We start from the raw sequence: 19,762 nt of genomic DNA on the forward strand, positions 1-19,762 counted from the left end.
AGACCAATGGAAACCCTCGGTTGTCTCGAACAGGTACTGACGTCATATCCGATATTTCAAAAAACGGCGCGTCTTACGTCGGCAAAGTACGAGGCATTCACGAAGACGATATAAATTTATGTTTGCTTTTTTTTATTGCTATTGTACACTTAAATAATGCTATAACACTTGCCACAATATATAACATATTGTCAATTATTACGTCCTCGGCGATTATCCATCGACTCTCGAAACATCCCGTCTCAGTCACATTATCAACAATATTATAGGACGATCGATGATCAAAAATCTGGGAATACGTATAAACGCTGAAGATGCCTCAGTTATTACAGAGGGATCGCGCCTTCCACATATACAATCTTACATAGTACACGTTAGAAAGAAACTGAGAGAGTCGCCGAAACTGCGTTACCCATTACAATCTCCCTAAGTAGTAAAAAAAAAGAGAATCCATCTCATTCACAACGTAGGTAATATCGCACCTTAAAACGGGGTCCAAGCTAAAGCTTTATTGATCACATTGATAACAATGTTTATTCTACTCCGTCGACATTGAGGACACTTGTTGACAATGACGTGTTATCCAATATCACGAATGTGACTCGATGAGACATGAAGGATACCTCTTTCTCGCGGTACGCGCGACGATTCGATCACGCACCGCGAACAAACGCTGTGCTCGCGTTCCTCCTCGATCGGTCTGATGCGATACCTGAGTTATAAAAATGTTATTGTACTGACAGTGGTAGAGAGAAAGAGAGAGAGAGGATACATCGGGCACACGGTGATGAGATCACACGTTTCCGAAATGCACATCGGATAATACTTTGGTAATGTACTGGCGGCGAGTAATCGAGACAGGCGTGTTTGACGGCTCACGGAGCAACGTCCGTAGCTAACAGGATCGATCACGGGAGGATCGTCGCACTGGAATTCCCTATTGGTCGCGAGGCGATGTCAACGGAACATTAGAAGGCGATTAAGTGTGCAGTTGTTGCGACTCTTGACCCTTTCCTCCCTTTTTAACGCTGGCTCATCTAGGAATCTAGTCGTGTCTCTATTGTGCATCGCAAATTTGCGCTCGCGAACTTACTATGCTTCCTATCGAGGGAAACTCCTAAATCGTTTTCTCAACTTCTGCACGTTCAATTAACTCGGCATATTAGGACCTTATCACACGGTATACAATACTTTTTGTTGTTCCATCTAATTATATTCTCTATTAAATAATTTTATTTAATTACGCGATCACACAGGAAGCGAATTAAGAACATACCGTGGAACAAGAATCTTAATCAGGTGAAGTTTTTTATCTTAGAAAACATATCTCACGCGTTTATTTCATCGTGTTCGCTTCTATAATCGAAATTTCGAGTTTCTTTTTGCTGATTCTGAATGTGTTAGAGCTTACTTTAAAAGTTATATTCTCATAAGTCCATTAATTTTTTACGCATTTCTATGATACCTCATTTGAGTGGTGGACTGAACGTTTTCTTGTTGTCTCGACTTCGTTGAGTTAAAGCAGCAGAGCGTAGTAATGCCACCGTATATGCCCCGGCATGTTTCTTTCCCGATCAGATATCGTAAATATAAATGTTTCTCGGTTTGTGACGCGCGACTGTCGGGCAATTATCGAAATTACCGGATTAATCACGCCGAATTAACAACGAGCGGCCCGCGTTTAGGCTCTCATGTACGGATAATCGTATTCCCGTATGGGCGCGAAGGTCTCCTTAATAGCCTGTGGGGATGCCCAGCGAAGGACGTAGTGAGGACCGCCGGCTTTGTCATTTGTACCAGACATTCGACTGCCGCCGAACGGTTGTTGACCGACTACTGATCCGGTAGATTTGTCGTTGACGTAAAAATTACCGGCAGTGTACTTAAAGTCCTCGAGTGCCTTTCTCGCCCATTTTCTGCAATAACATATGCGTGTATGAGGCAATAATTTACTTTATAGTGTCACTGACTGAACGTAAAAATGTTGTGAATTTATCGAGATTGTTTGGTAAAAAATATTATTTTATGATGTATAATACAATGCATAGTTACAACTTCAGAGGAGAATTTAATGTGCAATGTAAAATAGAAGCTATGATTGTATGACATTTTTTATCTGAATTCTTTTTATACAAGTTGCACATATGAAACGTTATGTACTGTGTAATATCGGTACGACCGACTATAATCTTACTTACTCATCTTGCGCGAATATTGCGCCTGTCAAGGCGTAAGGCGTAGATGTTTCCACCAGCTTCACCGTCTCGTCCAGCTCGGAATCTTTGTAAACGTATATCGTTAGTACCGGACCGAATATTTCTTCCGTCATGAGTTTTTCTTTCGGATCTTTGGATTGTACTATTGTCGGTTCGATGAAATATCCGCACCTGGAAAGAGATTCCTATTTCAGAACGATAGGTCCATTAAGGCAAATCGTTGCGTCAATGATAATCGCGATAGAACGCACGAATTGTCGTAGCCCCCACCGCCAAGAATTTCCATCTTAGGCGATTTCTTTGCGTACTCGATGTAACCGGAAATCCGTTTGAACGCGACGGCATCTATAACGGCGCCAGTGAATATAGTGAAGTCTCGAACATCACCGATTGTGAGTTTCTGACGAAGAGCCAAGAGGCCGTCTTTTATCTGGAACAACAGTTCAAAGAGGTCACATGAATGCGCATTTCCGATGGATTTAACAGGGAGGCGTTATCGCTAAACTCACCTTGCTCCATAGAGACTCCGGCACGTACATTCTACTGCAAGCGGAACACTTCTGTCCGTTGAATTCGAACGCGCTTTTTATCGTCGCATTGATGACCGTTTCCACGTCGGCACTCGAGTGGACGAAGTGATAATTCTTGCCGCCGCACTCGCCGATCAATTTCGGGTAGTTCCTGTACTTGGCGAGATTCTGACCGACCTGAGCCCACAGGCGGTTGAACGTCGGTACCGAGCCGGTGAAGTTGAGACCGGAGAGGTAAGGCGAGGACGTGATGGTATCACCGAACACGGGTCCCTCGCAGGGAATGAAATTCACCACGCCGGGCGGCACCCCGGCCTCTCTGCATATCTTAAAGATCCACCAGTTGGATAATAACGCGGTGTCGGACGGCTTCCAGAGCACAGCGTTACCCTGCAATCGCGGCATGCACGTCGACACGTGCGGGTTATGATTAGCGCGTTACCTTTATCGCGCGAGCCTCGACTAAAGGAGCTGTCAGTATGGTTTGCGAATTACAAACCATCAGTGCGGGCGTGTAGCTGAGATTACCACCGATGGCGGTGAAGTTGAAAGGCGATACCGCCGCGACGAAACCGTCCATGCCGCGATACCTAATCGAGTTGCGAGTCTGCTGATCCGGCGAGATCGGCTGATACTTGAGGCTGTCCTTGGCGAAATACGCGTGCATCTTGAAAAAGTCGATCAGTTCCGCCGCGCTGTCAATCTCCGCCTGGATCACAGTCTTGCTCTGGCCGAGCATAGTGGCAGCGTTGAGATTTTGCCTGTACTTGGTCGCCATCAGATCCGCTATCCTCAACCACATCTCCAGACGTTTCTCGATCGGCCGCTTCTCCCATTCTCGTTGCGCCTTCACCGCGACGTCGATCGCCTTCTTCACGAGCTCCGGCGTCGCCCAGTAATACTTGGCGACTTTTTCCTTGTGATTGTGCGGCTGGAAAAAAAATTCGCAATTGTCTTGTGTAAACAAAGAAGGATGAAACAGACAGCGCGAATCGCGATAAAAGCCGCTCTCCGCGAGTGAACAAACACCAAGAAGGAGAGTAAGCGCGATTGGATTAGAAACGTACCATGACTTGATATCTGCACAGATCGGTCTTGATCTCCTCATTTCCGATAACTAACGGCACCTCCTCGCATTCCTTGCTCATCTTATCCAAGACCTTCTCCAACTCCGCTCTTTCCGGGCTGCCCTTCTTGTAGCTGAGAACCGGTTCATTCTCCAATGGAAAGTCCGGCGGGTTCGACACCGGAACTATCGATCCCAGGTATCTGGTGCCGACTCTGTCGAATAATAAACAACATCAAACTGCGAAAGAGCTATACTTCGGTAGATGCGTCAGATAAACCGAGATTTATCTTTAAGAGCCCTCTTAAGAGTTTTGTCCGCGATATCATCTTCACATATTTACCCGACCACTTGTAGTAAAGTCTTAAGTTAACAGTCTTATCATTGTCTAAATATGCACTGGAATTTCCGAATAAGCTGTTTGCTTATCGATGTCGTACGAGCAATAATATCGTGTATTTAATTCAGGCATGTCAAACTCATTTTTTTGCATCATGGACCACATATCTAAGTTATTTTATATTAGACTAAGGGCCGCATGTGTTTCCAATATTCAAAATATATTCAAATATATTCATAAGTAAAGTACGATTTTTAGATTTATCGTAATTAGTATATACATGAATCATTTTGTATCGCGTTATTTTTCAAATTAAAAGTGTATTTTACATTTATTTATAAATATAAAACATAAATAAACAAAATTACAATTTATTATTATATTATTTTTTAGAGGACATTTGGCACCGTTTTTCCACAAAGCGCAAAACTTAATTGAACGTCTTGAGCTGACGTAATTTTCAAAATTGACGATGCTGATCGATTAATCTTGACCTTTCTAAAGTTTTGTCATTTTTCTCGCATAAATGTGTTCCCGAACATAGCCAGTAAACGTAACGAAACCAATCTGCAGAAAAATAAGTGTAAAAGAATATTGAAAATTAAATGCAAAATTCGAACTAAAAATAAATTTATTTACTCAAAATCACTATAATTAAATAACTAATTAACATTTGTTTCCAAGATTTTCAAGAAGTCTCGCAGCCTTTTTGGTGACGGGCCGCGTGTTTGCCATGCCTGATTTAAATTATTCAGAAATATCGGTGGCGAGAATCGAGAGAATTCTTTCGGGACGAGGAATCTTTTTTTCTGAGTCGTATCATGCACGCGTGATACCACTGATACCTAATGATAATTATCATGTACAAATCAATGAGTACTGTTAAATTAACATAGCACGGCGAAAGGACATCGACACCCTCCGCATGGACACGCAGAAGAGCGACGATGATAGCATTACATAACGTCTGTCCTCCGCTTGACCCTAATTAGCGCGGTGTTATCAATGTTAATGTATAGATAATTATGACAAATTGTGCTCGATATAAGTAGTATCGGAGATATAATAATTTCATTCCAAATATCTAACATGATAATTTCTTTCGTAAATCGTTTTTGAGATTGTTAATTACTTTCACATTATAGACATAATTATATTAATGTTACCAATTGATATTATATCAATGCTACGGTTATATATATCGCCATATAAAACCCATGAAAAATTTACAGTGAATATTAACGTCTGAAGAAGTCGTTTCTCGCGTATTTATGCGTTTTCGACGCAACCCACAGTTGTCTAATTCCGTCCTCCTCGAGGTCTTCGAAAAGAAGAAGGAAAATGCGATCGCTTCATACAATTAAAGATTCGATCGGGAAGATCGTGAATCAGTGGATAAACGCGGGGCAAATCTTGGAAAAACGTAAGTACGCTTTTATCCCTTCTGATCCTTTGAATAAAACCAGTCAAAGGCTCGCGTGTCGATCAGTGCTATCGCGAACATCGTATATATACTTAATTATCGCCGCGTAATCCATCTTGTAAGAGCCGACGTATTCGAGTCGCGGTGTCGCGGTGGAACAATTTGCACCGAGTGGTATGCGACTGTCCTTAAAACATATATGTAGATATTGTAGATAAAGAGGTAAAATATAGTCGCTATAGTCGGCGCTGGTCGACCGTGATGTGTACTGACGTCAGCTCGGTCAGCTGTCGGAGCGCGTGCTTACGTTGACAAATGACCAACGTTTCTGCCAAACGTGGGACGAAATAAGGTCCCTAAAAACATGAAATAATCCTATTATTACAAGCACACAACCAAAAAAAAGAAGAAATCCTCTGGAGCCAGTTGCGCCGATTTTGTTTCAATTTTTTCTCTACTTTACTCGAGTTATACAGAAGGGACGGCGAGAAGGAGAGAGAGGCAGAGAAACCGTAGGCCAGGAAATAGCGATCCTGCGAGGTCAATCCGAGAGCGCACCGAGGTGATTGACGAAGAGAGAAACGAGCAGGAAAAAAAACCGGCCAATTGCATCGCCTTCCCCTCCTATGTAGGAACCTAGTTTTTCACTGACATGATACAGATCGGATAACGAAATCTCAGAGCAGATTTTGCTATAAGTGTTCTACAGATTTTGTTTGGCGAAATGCCAGCGGAAATGTTATAGAATCTGTTGGCGGATGGTAGATTGAAACTGCGGAAACCGAGCGGTAGATCTGCGGTTTCCTTGTCATTTTTATATAATTTTAAACGGTACATTACGGAATGACGGATCACAGTCGGTTTCTGGCATTTTCTGGCAGAACCCTGTGCCTAATGTGGGCACGGTTGACACCAATCTGCCGCGGATATTTCGCTCGAATCTTCTGGCACGGTATTACTAGCATACTGTCAACATTTCGCTTGGGAGAAAAGGACAAGTGATCACGTCAATCTTTTCACGTCCATCGCTACCAAAAATTAACTCTTTAATCTCGGTTTAACTCGCTTTTCATCCTTTTCTACTTCTAAAAAGTTGGAGAAATAAAAAGTGAGTTAAACCGAGATTGAAGTATAATCTACATTGGTGGAAATGGACATTGAAGACGACTTCGGCTTAAATCCCGATTAACTTGACCGGCGATTAATCCATCTGGCAGACCGCTCGTAGCGAAAGAACGGCTCCGCGATGACGAATTTGTTATCCTTAATCTCTCTAATCTCCTTCTCCATATTCAGACAACAAGAAGCCTGATGGACTCTTCAATGTCGACGAGGTATTTTGTCGCAGGTATCACAGTCGCTCGATGAATTAATCGCCGAATAGCTCTGGCCCGAGCTCGCTCCAAAATTACGCGTCGCGAGCCGCGACGTGTTCACGGTAAGCGAACCGAGCGAGCGTTGGAATACCTTCAAGTCATCGGAGCTCGTTTTTAATTACGCGCGATCTCGCGAATCATGTCATCATGCTGCACGTCGCGTCGGGTCGACGTGATATCGTCGACATCGACGTTCGCGGAAGTCGTCGGTCGTCAGGTTCCCCGGACTCGACGGGTAGTACACCGGGTGACCGGGGGCCCCCGGCACGATTACCCACGTCGCTCGATGCCTCGCGACGATCGATGAACCTTCCTTCGCGTCCAAGAGGAAGCGGCCGAGCGAGAGGAGAGCTCGGGAGAGTTGGGTTATCCGCGGGGGACGCGTGCGTTTTCCTTTTTCGCAGTTCGCGACGAGCGATCGATATCGTCGCGATAACCGGACGGCAGGCGGGGGAGGGCACCCCGGTGCTGGGATCTTGATCTTACTCACTTTTGGGTATTCGCCAGCAACGTCTGACGGCAGACCAGGCCCAACATCTTCCGGCGGTGGAGACGGGGACGGGTAGCGAGAAAGAGAGAGAGAGAGAAAGAGAGTGGGACGGAAGGAGACGGCGACGGGAAGGGAGAGAGAGAGAGAGAGGGATGACGTCGGCGCGCGACCCTTCGTCACACACGATGACCTGAAGGGCGAACGAGGTGCCCTTCTCGACTGACAGGTCCCGCCAGATGTTCGGTTCTCCTTTCTCCGCCGCGCGCGTCCAGTGCGCCGAATTGCCGAAACTGCGAAGGAGTCGGAACGGAACGGAACACACGGCCCGATGCGAACACCGCGCCGTCGGGCGAACCGCGCTACACCGGCCACCGGGTTCCCCACGTCCCCACCTCTCGCGCCGCTCGCGACGAGCGCTCCAGGGCCGTACCATGGTACGACCGTCCGGATCGGTGGGCGGACGAGGGGAGAGTGGAAGGACGCGCGATCGAGCCACCGACGGTGAAGCTCAGAGCTCCGAGTGAAATTTTCACGGCGAATGCTCGAATTTCAAATGTGTTTCTCCTAGATGCGCGAGAAACGCACGTCTTCCCATCAATAAATATTAATTAACCACTTTATTAATTACCGTGGATTGTTGTTGTATTATTGTTCACAGTATAGGTTTCATCTGATCGTCGGTCCACTACCGATGGAATCCGCAGCGAGGATTATATTGCACACTCCTCTTTAGATCTAAATTCTAGACATTCAAAAGTAAAAAGAAAAAATTGTTAATTCGTTATAAGTATCTCTGTGCAACAATTTTTAATTTAATTTTAACTTCTAAATCACGTCAGTTTTACTTCTCCGTTTATTTCTTTTATTTGCTAATCACATCGTGTAAACGTAAACCTTCACTTTCTTTAAGTTATAAATACGGAAAATCATTTCCTTATGTCATGCAGAGGAAGAACTTGTTTTTTGTAGCGTGTTAAAGCCTGTTTTTTTATTATTTTCGATTACAAAAAAACTTAAGTAGCAGTGTCGTCGGGCACGTTCATTTACGTTGCTCGTTCCCACTGTAAATTCTTACCCACGACTAGATTGACATAATCAAAATCAATGATGGTCGATCAGGCATTTCTCCTACATAACGCGTCGCGCAGAACGAGTACAGGAATAAAAGAGGCTGGGGGTTCGGTCTTACCGAAAAGATCTAATCGATATCTCATCTCAATGTAGACGGGGAAGTCAGACTTGTAGAACGGACTCATATCGATTCTATTTTCGATTTACAAATTATCTTCTCTCCTTTGTCCCTTGTACCGTCAAGCTTTCATCGTCGAGTGTTCGTCGCGGGCGTCAGACTCGCTAGGTGTTGAATTGTTAATAATACCTACCGACTCACATATATGCCGCTGCAAAACAACCGTGTCTAAATGCCAAACGTGTCGCCGTGCATATGGACAATTGATTATAACGCGAATGCCGTGCAATCGAGAGATGTATCAATTTGATGTACCTTCGAAAATTCGAGACAAAATTCAAGAAAAAAATTCGAAATACCTACAAGTTACTCGCTAAACTTCTTTTCTTCTTCAAAACAGAATGGAAGTTCAGTTCAAACTCCCCGATCTTTTCGAGAACTGTCAAAGAAAAACGCGTGACATAAAATAGAAGTGAAACCAGAAAAGAACGCTATTATCATAATTATTGAAATACAATACAGTTAAGCGATCTCGATCGCGAGAGATTTCGAGTCTGTACTCGACATTCGTCGCGCATCGTTACTCTTTAATCACAAAGAATAGCGAGTCGTAAAAAAAAACAAGAAAAAAAAACAGACGAGTCTACATCTTTTAGCAAGTTCACCTGCACCGTGGAAGGTTGAAATGCGTTACATAAGGCGATCCATTTTTAAACAAACGCCATTGTGTGTGCGTTCACGCACGCGCGCATGTAGGTACATATCTTAAATTTATCTTTTTTTAAGCCGAGAGTGTCAGTATTCGACTTATTATGTATTCGTTTCTATTAATACATCTTCATTTCTTAAAATAATAAAGATATCCATCTAAAGTAGGGAGGTAAAACCCACTTCTTCTGATAGACAGAGAGACAGTCGTCGAATTAAAGAAAAGATAAATAATTCGTAATTGTTTCAGATATTGCATCTCTGAGACGCGATAGCACTTGGCGAAGTTTTCAATTCTCCTCTTGTTGCATTTGCAGCTCGCGCAGGAGTTGCGCCCTTTGCTTCTCCAGCTCGTCCTCGGAAAGTTCGTGATGCTCGTTATTTTCCGTGGCGGAACCTTCGCTGTGAACCGAAGGCCTTCTGTGCTTCTCCTCTCTCCGCTTCCTCTCCGGCGAGCACTCCTCAGAAGATGGAAGACCGGAGTGCGAGCGCTATGAAAAAGATATCAGAAGAAACATGATGAAATATGAAAACTTCTCCCGATGGAACTTCAATATCGTTAATACGTACGGAATGGCTGCGACCTCTCTTCTTCTTGCTCTTCTTTCTCTTGGACTTCCTCGTTTCCGACTCGGAACTGTCAGACTTGCTGGGAATACTGGGCGAATGCGATTTGTGTCGCTTTCTTCTCAAGCCTTTCTCGCTACCTTCCGACTCCTGCCAAGAAAAAAACATCATTTTTACCATCTGTCGCGATCGCATACCAGAAACAGATGAGAAAGTGACTGCTTTCGGAGAGCTTTTTTTAATACTCACGCTGTGCGAACGCGATCGTGATTTGCGCTTCAACTTTTTCGCCTTTTTCTTCTTACTTCTGATATGATGATGGCTGCAGCTCTCTTCGAGCTCATGCTGATATTCCTTGAATATCCGTATTCTTTCGCTCTCCAAGGTGATCGCCTTGAAATCTTGCTCTTCCTCGATCTTCGGTCTCACGTCCTCCCACGCCATTTGGTAGTCTACGTTCAATGTCTTGAGCAAATTCTTGAAACCAGTCTCCAGCTTCTTGAATTTCCGCGTCTCTTCCTTGACGCGCTCCTTCTCGCGTGCCTCCGCCTTCTCCAATAATAAATTGTACGTTAGTTTAACGTTACCCGCGTCTAGAGTCGCCGACTTTCGGTCCTCGCACACGACCGTGGCGAATTCCTCGAAAGTCGTGTTGACTTGCACCTCGAAGTTCTTGTCTTTGAGTATCTCGCGAATGATCTTCTTCTCGTCGTGGAATCGAGACTTCAAGTCCTCGACGTAGAATTTGAAAAGGTCCAGCGGAGTCGAGCCCGATTGCCCGAGCATAGCCGAGAATCGAAGATCGGCGGACAGCATTGGATACAATTCTACCCACAACGACATCGACGTGAGTTTGCCTTGTTCATGAAGCTCATCGAGTAGATACTGAAACACAATTTTTTACCGTAAAAAAACTGATTTTTTTTTGACTGACTTAAAGGCGCAGAGAGACGAGACCTTTGAGTTCCTATAGAAGCGCTATACAAAGTGGCCCATCTGTCTGCGTCCTAATGTAACATAGATACTAAAACGTATATAGTATAGTTACAATTAAATCGGAAGTCTGCACTTACTATGAAGCCGTCCCTGTTTTTTCTCTCCTGTCGTTTCCTACGTTTCTTCTCGCATTCTTTTTCCTCCTCCTCATCCTTCTCCAATTGGCGGATGTGATTCTCGAACACAATCAGAGCGTCCTCTTTGTCCATCTCTAACAAGTCTGCGTCTTCGGCGAATGCGGGATGCTGTAACAGCAACGCTTGCGCTTCCTGCCACGTCGTCCTGTAAGTCACTTCCGTCATAGTGTCCAAAACTTGCGCCAGTCTTTTAGTATTTCTCTTCTTCAATTGTTTCGCCTCTTCTTTCTCGCGTTTCGCCAAATTGAAGATAACGTCTTCGTAAATGTCCCGGCGATCCGAATCCCCAACTGATCTCCAAACCTCTAAATTACCGAACATCTCTTCACATTTGTAATACTTGGTTGTGCTTGACATTCTGTCGTTTTCCAGCAAGAATTGCTCCAAATCCTCCTTGGCCTTCTTCAATCTGTCGAAGATATGCCGCATTATTATCTAATTTAATTGTACATTGTAAACTTAATACGAGATAAAAGTAATCGCGATACCTACCTGAGTCTCTCCTGCTCGCGCTCTTCCTTCAGTTTCTGCGTCTTGTACGAATGGAAGGCCTGTTTACGTTCGTTCAGCTTCTTCATCTGCGGATATCTGGGATCATTCTGAATCAATTTGACCGCCTGTTCCCATGTAGCATTCGACGGCACGTCTCTCTCCCTGAGTAACTCCTTGAATGCCTCAACTGCTTCCTTTTTATCCTTGAATTGCATCTTGGGCTCGGGCGTGCTGGTGCGACTGTCATTGGCTGAACCCATCGCGGAATTACTATCCTCGTCCGGTTTCGCGGGCGGTGTCGGAATATTAATTGCCGCGAGTGTCGCGGCCATCGCCTGTTCGATAGCCGACTTTCCACCGGATTCCGGTGTACTGGTCTGCGATACAGTCGGGACATTCGGCGACAAGCGTTGCATCGCTATAGAAACCATATTGCTGAAGACATAGGAAGATCATGATGAATATACAAAAAGCTTTTGAAATAATGAAAGGCAGATAATCTGCAATCTTGCTATCATTACATCCAACTTGACTTACGAATTTGTGGCGTTTGCCACAACTGCCGCGGCGGCCGCTGCAGCTTCCTCGGCTATAATTCGCGCCTTCAGCTCTTCCAACTCCGGCGGTATCGTCCACCTAGATTCCTTAGTGTTTACATTGTGATAATACACCTTGCCGTTCTCCGACTTGTACTCCTTCCAAGGGCACTGCGACAGCAACAGTTCGCTCGGTGTTTTCAGCTCGTCCGGCTTTTCCCACAACGACTGCTTTGTGATGTTGTTATAGTAATATGTTCTGCCATCGGGCGCCTTGTGCTCGCTCCAGTCTGTCTTCTTGTCCGTTGTAGAGCTGGGCATCGTTGCGGTGCCGTCGCCGCTGATAGGCGAAGGAGGCGGAATCCCTGGTGCTGTTATCTGCGGCGACGCAGCTGTAATGCAAAGAGAGCTATCTGAGCAATGGATTCGTAGAGGGGCGCACGTATTCAGCGATGGATATTAACCTATGACTCCGGGCTCTTGAGGAGGTGCCGCGGTGATAGGAAAAGTAAAACCTGGCGGAGGTATGGAAAACTGAGGTGGCATTATACCCGGAGGACCCGGTGGTAAACTGGGAGGCGGGATGAAGGGTGCCGCGGGCATAATGGGTGGCACAAAGCTGGATGCGATACTTGGCGTTGCCGGTGGAAATCCTGTTACAGCGGCGGGTGGCGGAATACCATCGTTTGAAGCCTAGTAACGTTTATATTGTCAGTCAGATGATCAGCAATTTTGAAAAGCGTAACATTTAACGTTTCTCTCGTGTTACGTCCGGCTCGTAGCTGCGCTTTCGTTTCACTCTTTCCTCTCCTTTCACTTTGAATGTACACGTACACTACGTACAGACGGTACAGACAAAACTCGGAGGAAAGATGGTCGAGAGAAGCGAGAAGCCGCTGCGAGCCGGCATATCTAATATATGTATTGTACATAAATAAGATTATTATTATTATCACACATAATAATTATTGTTACTTGTTGCTGCCGCGTGTCGCTATATTAAAGGATTATTCGAAGCGGAAATTAATTTCTCGAATTCACAATTTCACGTATCTCGCAGAGAGGTTACCAGTTACAGACACTTATAGATTGTAACACTCGATCTACATGCCATTTATTTGGAGAGACCGGCGAGTGGGATTCCGCAAAACACTATTTGCGATCGTTCGATCGCAACATCGATAAACAATCTATCGTGCGTAAAACGCTTTTAATTCGTAACTTCAATTCGTAACTCATAACCTGAGTTTGATAGTCACGTATACATATATACGTTTGTGATCCATTTATAGATTTCTCAGCGGCGACGGGCGACGCGTCGGCCGTCGATAATTTCACATTATATACAACCAACTGAGGATAAGACAGAACAAGTTAAAAAAAAAGGGAAGATATTTATCTAAGTAAACTTTATATATATATACATATATATATATATATACATAATATAGATCTATCCGCATATTTACTAATGATGAGCTTAGCCAAGTATAACTATCCAGCTAGGTATATTTGGCATAGATTATTATGTGTATAAATTGCAATATTAATAAATGTAATTAAAATTTAAATTAGTAAAGTTATTTTTATCTGTTATACGTTGTTGGACTGCCAATCAGCTAGAAAACTTAAAAATGTTAATATTTGCAAAGAAATATTTTAATTCATTAGCAAGAATATAAATAAATGTCCGACGAGAAGAAACATGTAGTCTAATAAGTAATTGTAGTTATGTATTGTCTTTTCTTCAAAGATAAAATTTGATTTAGTACTAAACTAAAAAAAGATGTTTTACATTAAAAGAGAATCAGTAAATTACGTATATAATTATAATTTTTATTAATTAATACAATAATAATATAACAATTGCTAATTGCTCAATAAATATTCAGTGATTGAAGAATGATATAACGGTACTGCTTGCAAAGTCAGGGAGTTGGCGTTATCAATTCGTACTACGACATAATCGCCAGCCTGTATCTGCCTTGTTGTAATGGAGTGTTGAGCAATGGGAATAGCTGCGGATGGTAGTATAACTATCACATTACCGTCATTTCTACCTTGTAACTTTTGATCAGATCTCTTGCTCACCTGCCAATAGAACATACATATCACTATAAAATTTATTGTTCCTATTTTTAAATAATGCCAAAAGTAAAAACATATGATGTACGCCTCTATAAAACATAAGATTAAAGTGTTTACAGACGGAAAGAAAGACAGGATAAAAAAATGTTTAAAAAATGGAAAGATACTGTTTTTTTTTCTAGTAATATGTACATATGCAATAATAAGATTGAAAAAATGCTTACGCCCTCCACGAGAACGAGTTGATGTTGCCCTATCTGTGCTCTATTTAATTTTTCTGCTTCTTTTCTATACAGCGCAGTCATGCGATTTAGACGGTCCATCTTTACGTGTGGTTCAACGTCGTCCTTGTAACGTCTATGTGCTGTAGTTTTCTACAGAATATTAAAATATTTATATATAATTATAAATAATTTATAAATTTTAATAAATCATTAAATTTATTTCTATTTAATATGAATTGTCCAAGAAGATCGTACATCATAAGAATTGTACCTCACGCATGCTATAGGCGAATAAATATGCGTTGTTGTATTTAACTTCTTCTATTAGCGATAACGTATCTTGAAACTGCTCCTCGGTCTCGCTACAGAATCCGGCAATAAAATCGCTGGAAAAGTATACATTTGGAAGAATATCACGTATATGATACACCAAGTCTAAATACGCTTCCCTGGTGTATCCTCTTCGCATTCTCTCCAAAACCGTAGAGTTGCCGCTCTGAGCAGGTAAGTGAATCTGCTTACAGATGTTAGGTCTTTCGGCTATCAAGTGCAACACCTCATCGGGAAAATCCTTGGGATGAGGCGATGTAAATCTGGAGATTACTATATATTAGTATGCAAAGCTAATTGAAGGGATTAATGCTGATCTATAGATTTATACCTTATTCTTATTTCTGGATTAATTAAAGAAACTTTGTCTAGAAGATCGCTAAACCTTAAACCGCCTTTCTTATTCTTATAAACCGTTTTGAAACCTTTAGCGAGTTGGGTCTCCTTGTTAGCTGATAAGACAAATTCCGATTCCGATAAATCTCTGTAGCTATTCACATTTTGTCCTAGGAGAGTTATTTCCTTCACACCTTGATCCGATAATTGACGGACTTCGTCAAGTATGCTTGCAATCGGTCGTGATCTCTCTCTCCCTCTCGTAAACGGTACGATACAGTAAGTGCACATGTTATCGCAACCTCTCATTATAGAACTGCAAATTACAGATACATAAAACTAAAGAGCTGAAATAAGCTTTATACATACGGAATATTTTTTAAGTATGTATATACGTTACATATATGCCCCAGTGGAGTCCTGGTTGAGTCTAACTGGCATGACATCCGCATACGTTTCATCAAATGATAATACAACATTAACGGCCGTTTCATTGTCCGTTACCGCCAGAAGCCTTGGTAAATCCTTGTAACTATCAGGACCCGCTATTACATCTACGAGCTTTCCTCTGTCTAATATTTTTGTCTTTAAACGTTCGGCCATGCATCCTATTGCAAACATTTATTCTTATAGAAGATAAGTCACTTAGTTGAGAGCCTGATACTATCAAGTATTAATTAAGCTTGCCTAAGAGACCAATCTTCATGGACGATCCAATCATCCTCTTTCTTTTCTTCCTCACGCCATTCAAGTGCTCCAACTTGTGCCATATCTTCTGCTCGGCGCTGTCCCTGATGGAACAGGTGACGAGCAATACAATATCCGCGTCGTCCAAACACTGGGTATGTTTGTAGCCATGCGATTTCAGCACCGACCATATTATATCGGCATCGTTTACGTTCATTTGGCAACCGTGAATGTCAAAGTACACTAACACAAACGGAAAAGGTAAAGATAATGATTTCGAAGCACGAGGACAATCGCTAAATCTCCTAATTAGATATCTGAGAAACCTTTTTGATTCTCGCCACGAATATCCTGTAGATATGGAACAGGCTTTTCACTGGGAATATCGATAACAGATGGGCTCAAGAAGTCCTTCAAGGAGGGTCCGTCTCTGATATTCTTCACTGGTTTCTGATCTACAGCTCGTTCGGTTGCACCTGCATTAATCGCTGACACGTGCGAAGGCACGGGAATCGTTCCGTGGATCGCGCGGCACGCTCGCAGCCGCTGAGGATCCGCATATTTCCGTTGTAGCAAATATTTTCTGAAGCAGTTTCTGTAATACATCCCTCTCGACATGTTGAGACTGAATCGAACGTTGACTCTGGAATTAAAATTTGGAAATGCCAGGCGTTGAAAAATACGACAAAGATATTGTGTTGTCGAACGTATTTGATAAATACCCGTGGATGTTAATACGTTAACCTCTCCCGGTCAATCAATTGATTTTCTTGCGGCTGAGTCGAGCGCAGTCGAGCGTGGTGAGCATGGTCGAGCGGCTTATAGGTTATGCAAGGTTAGGGAAGAGGGAAGGCGGCGCCGGCGCGCCAGGAATCGGATCGGGATAGCCGGGAGCAGTAAGCAGAGTACCATCATTAGAAATTAAATAGAAAAGGAGAAAAGATGAACGATATTCAGCCACGAAGTTTTAAAGCATTTGTAGCGTCAAATGGACTGCAGTGAGCAGTCGCAACATGGTGGCTACCTATATACTCCTTGTTCAATCGAAAATTTGCGCCAAATAAAAATTTCTTTTACCATCAAATATAATTTAAGAATAATGTCCAATTAAGCGTTCGACGTATGTATTTCCCGACGGCAAGATGTAAAACGTGTAAACTATAATTTGATTATATTTTATTGGATATAAAAAATGCGTTATTACGTTACGTATCTTTATTTTATATATTTGACATAACTTTTTACATATTTATTATATACCTATTAAAACATATAGATTTGAATAAAATGTGCTTGAAATTAAAAAATATATTTTTTTCTTTCAATAATACATGAACACAGCATCTTTTTTGAGATAATAATTTTCTACCTTTTATCTTTTTTTTTATTTAAAATGTTTACCTATAAATGGAAATTTAAAATTTTCATTTATTCATATGGTATAAATGGAAATTTATGAATATTTATTCATATTCCATATAGTACAGATGATTTCTTTAACTATTCAAAAGAGTCGTCCCGCCATGAGGCAACACCCTCGCTCAGAATACCTCCGTCAACCTCCTTGCCTAACATGCTAGCCTGATACTTTTGCCGATTTAAACGGAGTTTTCGACACCGAGAATCGCCATTTTCACCTAACGGGCCATTTTAATATGTACTTTCAACCACTTTTATGATCTGTTGTGCACCTCTACGATACGTGATCAAATTCTTCTAATTGTTTAATTTTAACCTATTATTGAAATATAAAAAATTTCTTTTGTTATTATATTCATTAATTTATACAATATTCCTTTAAATTACAAGGGCGCGCAAAACGCTCCAATTCATTTCTCACGCTAAACATGACATAGAGAATTGAAGGAACACGTATAATGTACATGTTTTCCACGAAATAGTAAGATACATTACAAAGACTTATATTATTTTGCTAAAAAATTCTAATTATTTAATAAAGATTAGCAGCAGAAATTATATAGTTGTGTCAACGTATATTTTCTAAGACTCGTTTAGAATCGGGTGACGGAATTCGGAGCTCTGTTTCTCTCGTCAATCACCATTTTGACAGCATTCTAAAACATTCTATCATCTATTTCGCTTTTCGTTCCCATTTCTAAATACAAGATATTACAAGTATATAAAGATGTTTCTACAGATGTTTCTTAATTATTTATGCACCATCGTCTGTCGGAAATCTGAGCTGACGTTTTTCTTGACGTCATAAAATAATATTTTGAAACTCTTTATTGTTGAAATTATTAGAAGAATGCATACTTTGCATTAAAGGATACTTAATTGATATTATCAACATAAAAATATATGTCTCGTGAATCGTCCAGTACTGTATATGTCGGAGTTTAATGCTTCATCTCTTTCATGGATCGATTATTAAAAAATATTCTAAAGCTTCTTATTGTTAAATTAATTACTAGATAATGTGCTTTGCATTAACCTTTTCGCTCCTATAACGCGCCGGCTATAACTGGACGAACGACACGCCTAATCTCAAGAAATATGTTGATCTTATCATCGTTATGTGTTCTTTAACGTGAGGCATGCTCTCTCGAACAAGAATAAACGATAAAGAGTTATAAAATGCCTCTGCATAATGCTATAGCCAACGAAAAAGAGGAAGCCGTCGCTCGCGCTCGGCGCTATTAGGTAGACGGTCCGAAATGCGACGAACGACACGACTAATCTCAAGAAATATGTTCATCTTATCATTGTTATGTGTCCTTTAACGTGAGGCATGCTCTCTCGAACAAGAATAAACGATAAAGAGTTATAAAATGCCTCTGCATAATGCTAGCCAACGAAAAAAAGGAAGCTACGAATGCCGTCGCTCGCGCTCGGCGGGAATTAGGTAGACGGTCCGAAATGCGACGAACGACACGACTAATCTCAAGAAATATGTTGATCTTATCATCGTTATGTGTCCTTTAACGTGAGGCATGCTCTCTCGAACAAGAATAAACGATAAAGAGTTATAAAATGCTTCTGCATAATGCTAGCCAACGAAAAAAAGGAAACTAAGACGATCCGAAATGCTACGAACGACACTGGGACATATCTCGAGAAATATATTCATTTTAACATTATTGTTATGTATGCTTTAATGCCAGATTATAACAGAAAGCTATGCAAGGTTTCCGTTTAATGTTACCTTCACATATACAATTAAATGGCAAAAATGCATCGGAAAACACTGTTAAATCTTCTTGTGGAGATGTACGTTTCATACTACTGCTTTTTTTCCGAAATTCATCAAAGTGTCATATTTAATGATGTAAACTGTATAAATTTAAATGTCAAATTTTTGTTTTATTTTAGTGTTATCTAGGAGACGCATTCAGATGTGCCAGTTATCCTTATCTTGAAATGCCTGCCTTCAAACCCGAGGAAGAAGTACTTTTGCCCGAAACTCAGCTAACTGTCGATTCTTGAGTTTGTTTTCTCTTTATTGGAATACAATAGTAATAACCTGACTTAACGCGATTCGTTTTCATTTGTGAAAGTAATTATCCTATTTCTGTATGATTCTAATTATATTTTAAATTCTATTTCAAGTATTTCTCTTGTATACGTCTACATATGTACAAAATAGATAAAATAATTGTTTTTTAAATATATATAAAAGTGTACTTAAATTATAATTCAATCTTATTTCATATATCCTTTTTCTCAATAAAATAATCATATAAATAAAAGATAATTGTTAGTAATAAGAGTAATACCAGATTTAAAAAAAGTCTATATTTATAATAGTTACTTAAATTCTATCTTAAAAACATATAATATATACGAGATAAAATATTTGGTATTGAGTACGAACGGTTCAATAATCCTCTTTCTCTATCTTATTCATTTTTGCAAAAGATTCCAAGCATTTTTAACACATCATTCATAATTTAGAAAGTGAGAAAAGAGGATAAAAAGTTTTAGAATGCGCTGTAAAAGCGATCGACGAGAATCGTTAACACAAAGATATTTTTTATGAATCGTTCAGTGTCGCCCATCGCCTTTCTGAT

General features: G+C 41.3%; 3 protein-coding genes across 5 annotated transcripts; all 3 read right to left on the minus strand.

Moving 5' to 3' along the window:
* Window positions 1-115: 115 nt before the first annotated feature.
* On the minus strand, window positions 116-7,820 carry P5cdh1 (delta-1-Pyrroline-5-carboxylate dehydrogenase 1). 2 transcript variants are annotated; one of them, XM_071778916.1, is made up of 8 exons: window positions 7,442-7,820; window positions 3,814-4,027; window positions 3,246-3,677; window positions 2,726-3,136; window positions 2,468-2,646; window positions 2,199-2,387; window positions 1,643-1,916; window positions 116-712 (listed from the first exon to the last, which is right to left on the minus strand). In XM_071778916.1, the coding sequence occupies exons 1-7, from the start codon at window positions 7,486-7,488 to the stop codon at window positions 1,682-1,684; spliced, it is 1,707 nt and encodes a 568-aa protein (XP_071635017.1). In that variant the 5' UTR covers window positions 7,489-7,820; the 3' UTR covers window positions 116-712; window positions 1,643-1,681. The 2 variants fall into 2 exon arrangements, with proteins under 2 accessions (XP_071635017.1, XP_071635008.1); XM_071778907.1 differs by having other exon boundaries at window positions 116-1,916.
* A 1,603-nt stretch (window positions 7,821-9,423) lies between these two features.
* Prp40 (pre-mRNA processing factor 40) lies at window positions 9,424-13,342 on the minus strand. 2 transcript variants are annotated; one of them, XM_071779093.1, is made up of 8 exons: window positions 13,042-13,342; window positions 12,531-12,759; window positions 12,068-12,458; window positions 11,531-11,965; window positions 10,979-11,447; window positions 10,155-10,790; window positions 9,909-10,055; window positions 9,424-9,829 (listed from the first exon to the last, which is right to left on the minus strand). In XM_071779093.1, exons 2-8 carry the CDS (start codon window positions 12,667-12,669, stop codon window positions 9,629-9,631), a joined length of 2,418 nt encoding a protein of 805 aa, XP_071635194.1. In that variant the 5' UTR covers window positions 12,670-12,759; window positions 13,042-13,342; the 3' UTR covers window positions 9,424-9,628. The 2 variants fall into 2 exon arrangements, with proteins under 2 accessions (XP_071635194.1, XP_071635186.1); XM_071779085.1 differs by having other exon boundaries at window positions 13,178-13,337.
* A 539-nt stretch (window positions 13,343-13,881) lies between these two features.
* Window positions 13,882-16,724, minus strand: LOC139810421 (CDK5RAP1-like protein). The gene is made up of 8 exons (XM_071773954.1): window positions 16,454-16,724; window positions 16,058-16,374; window positions 15,732-15,974; window positions 15,445-15,652; window positions 15,040-15,360; window positions 14,650-14,971; window positions 14,379-14,528; window positions 13,882-14,157 (listed from the first exon to the last, which is right to left on the minus strand). The coding sequence occupies exons 2-8, from the start codon at window positions 16,347-16,349 to the stop codon at window positions 13,936-13,938; spliced, it is 1,758 nt and encodes a 585-aa protein (XP_071630055.1). The 5' UTR covers window positions 16,350-16,374; window positions 16,454-16,724; the 3' UTR covers window positions 13,882-13,935.
* Between the last annotated feature and the right edge of the window lie 3,038 nt (window positions 16,725-19,762).

This window comes from Temnothorax longispinosus, chromosome 1, assembly GCF_030848805.1.
Source record: "Temnothorax longispinosus isolate EJ_2023e chromosome 1, Tlon_JGU_v1, whole genome shotgun sequence".
NCBI lineage: Eukaryota > Metazoa > Arthropoda > Insecta > Hymenoptera > Formicidae > Temnothorax > Temnothorax longispinosus.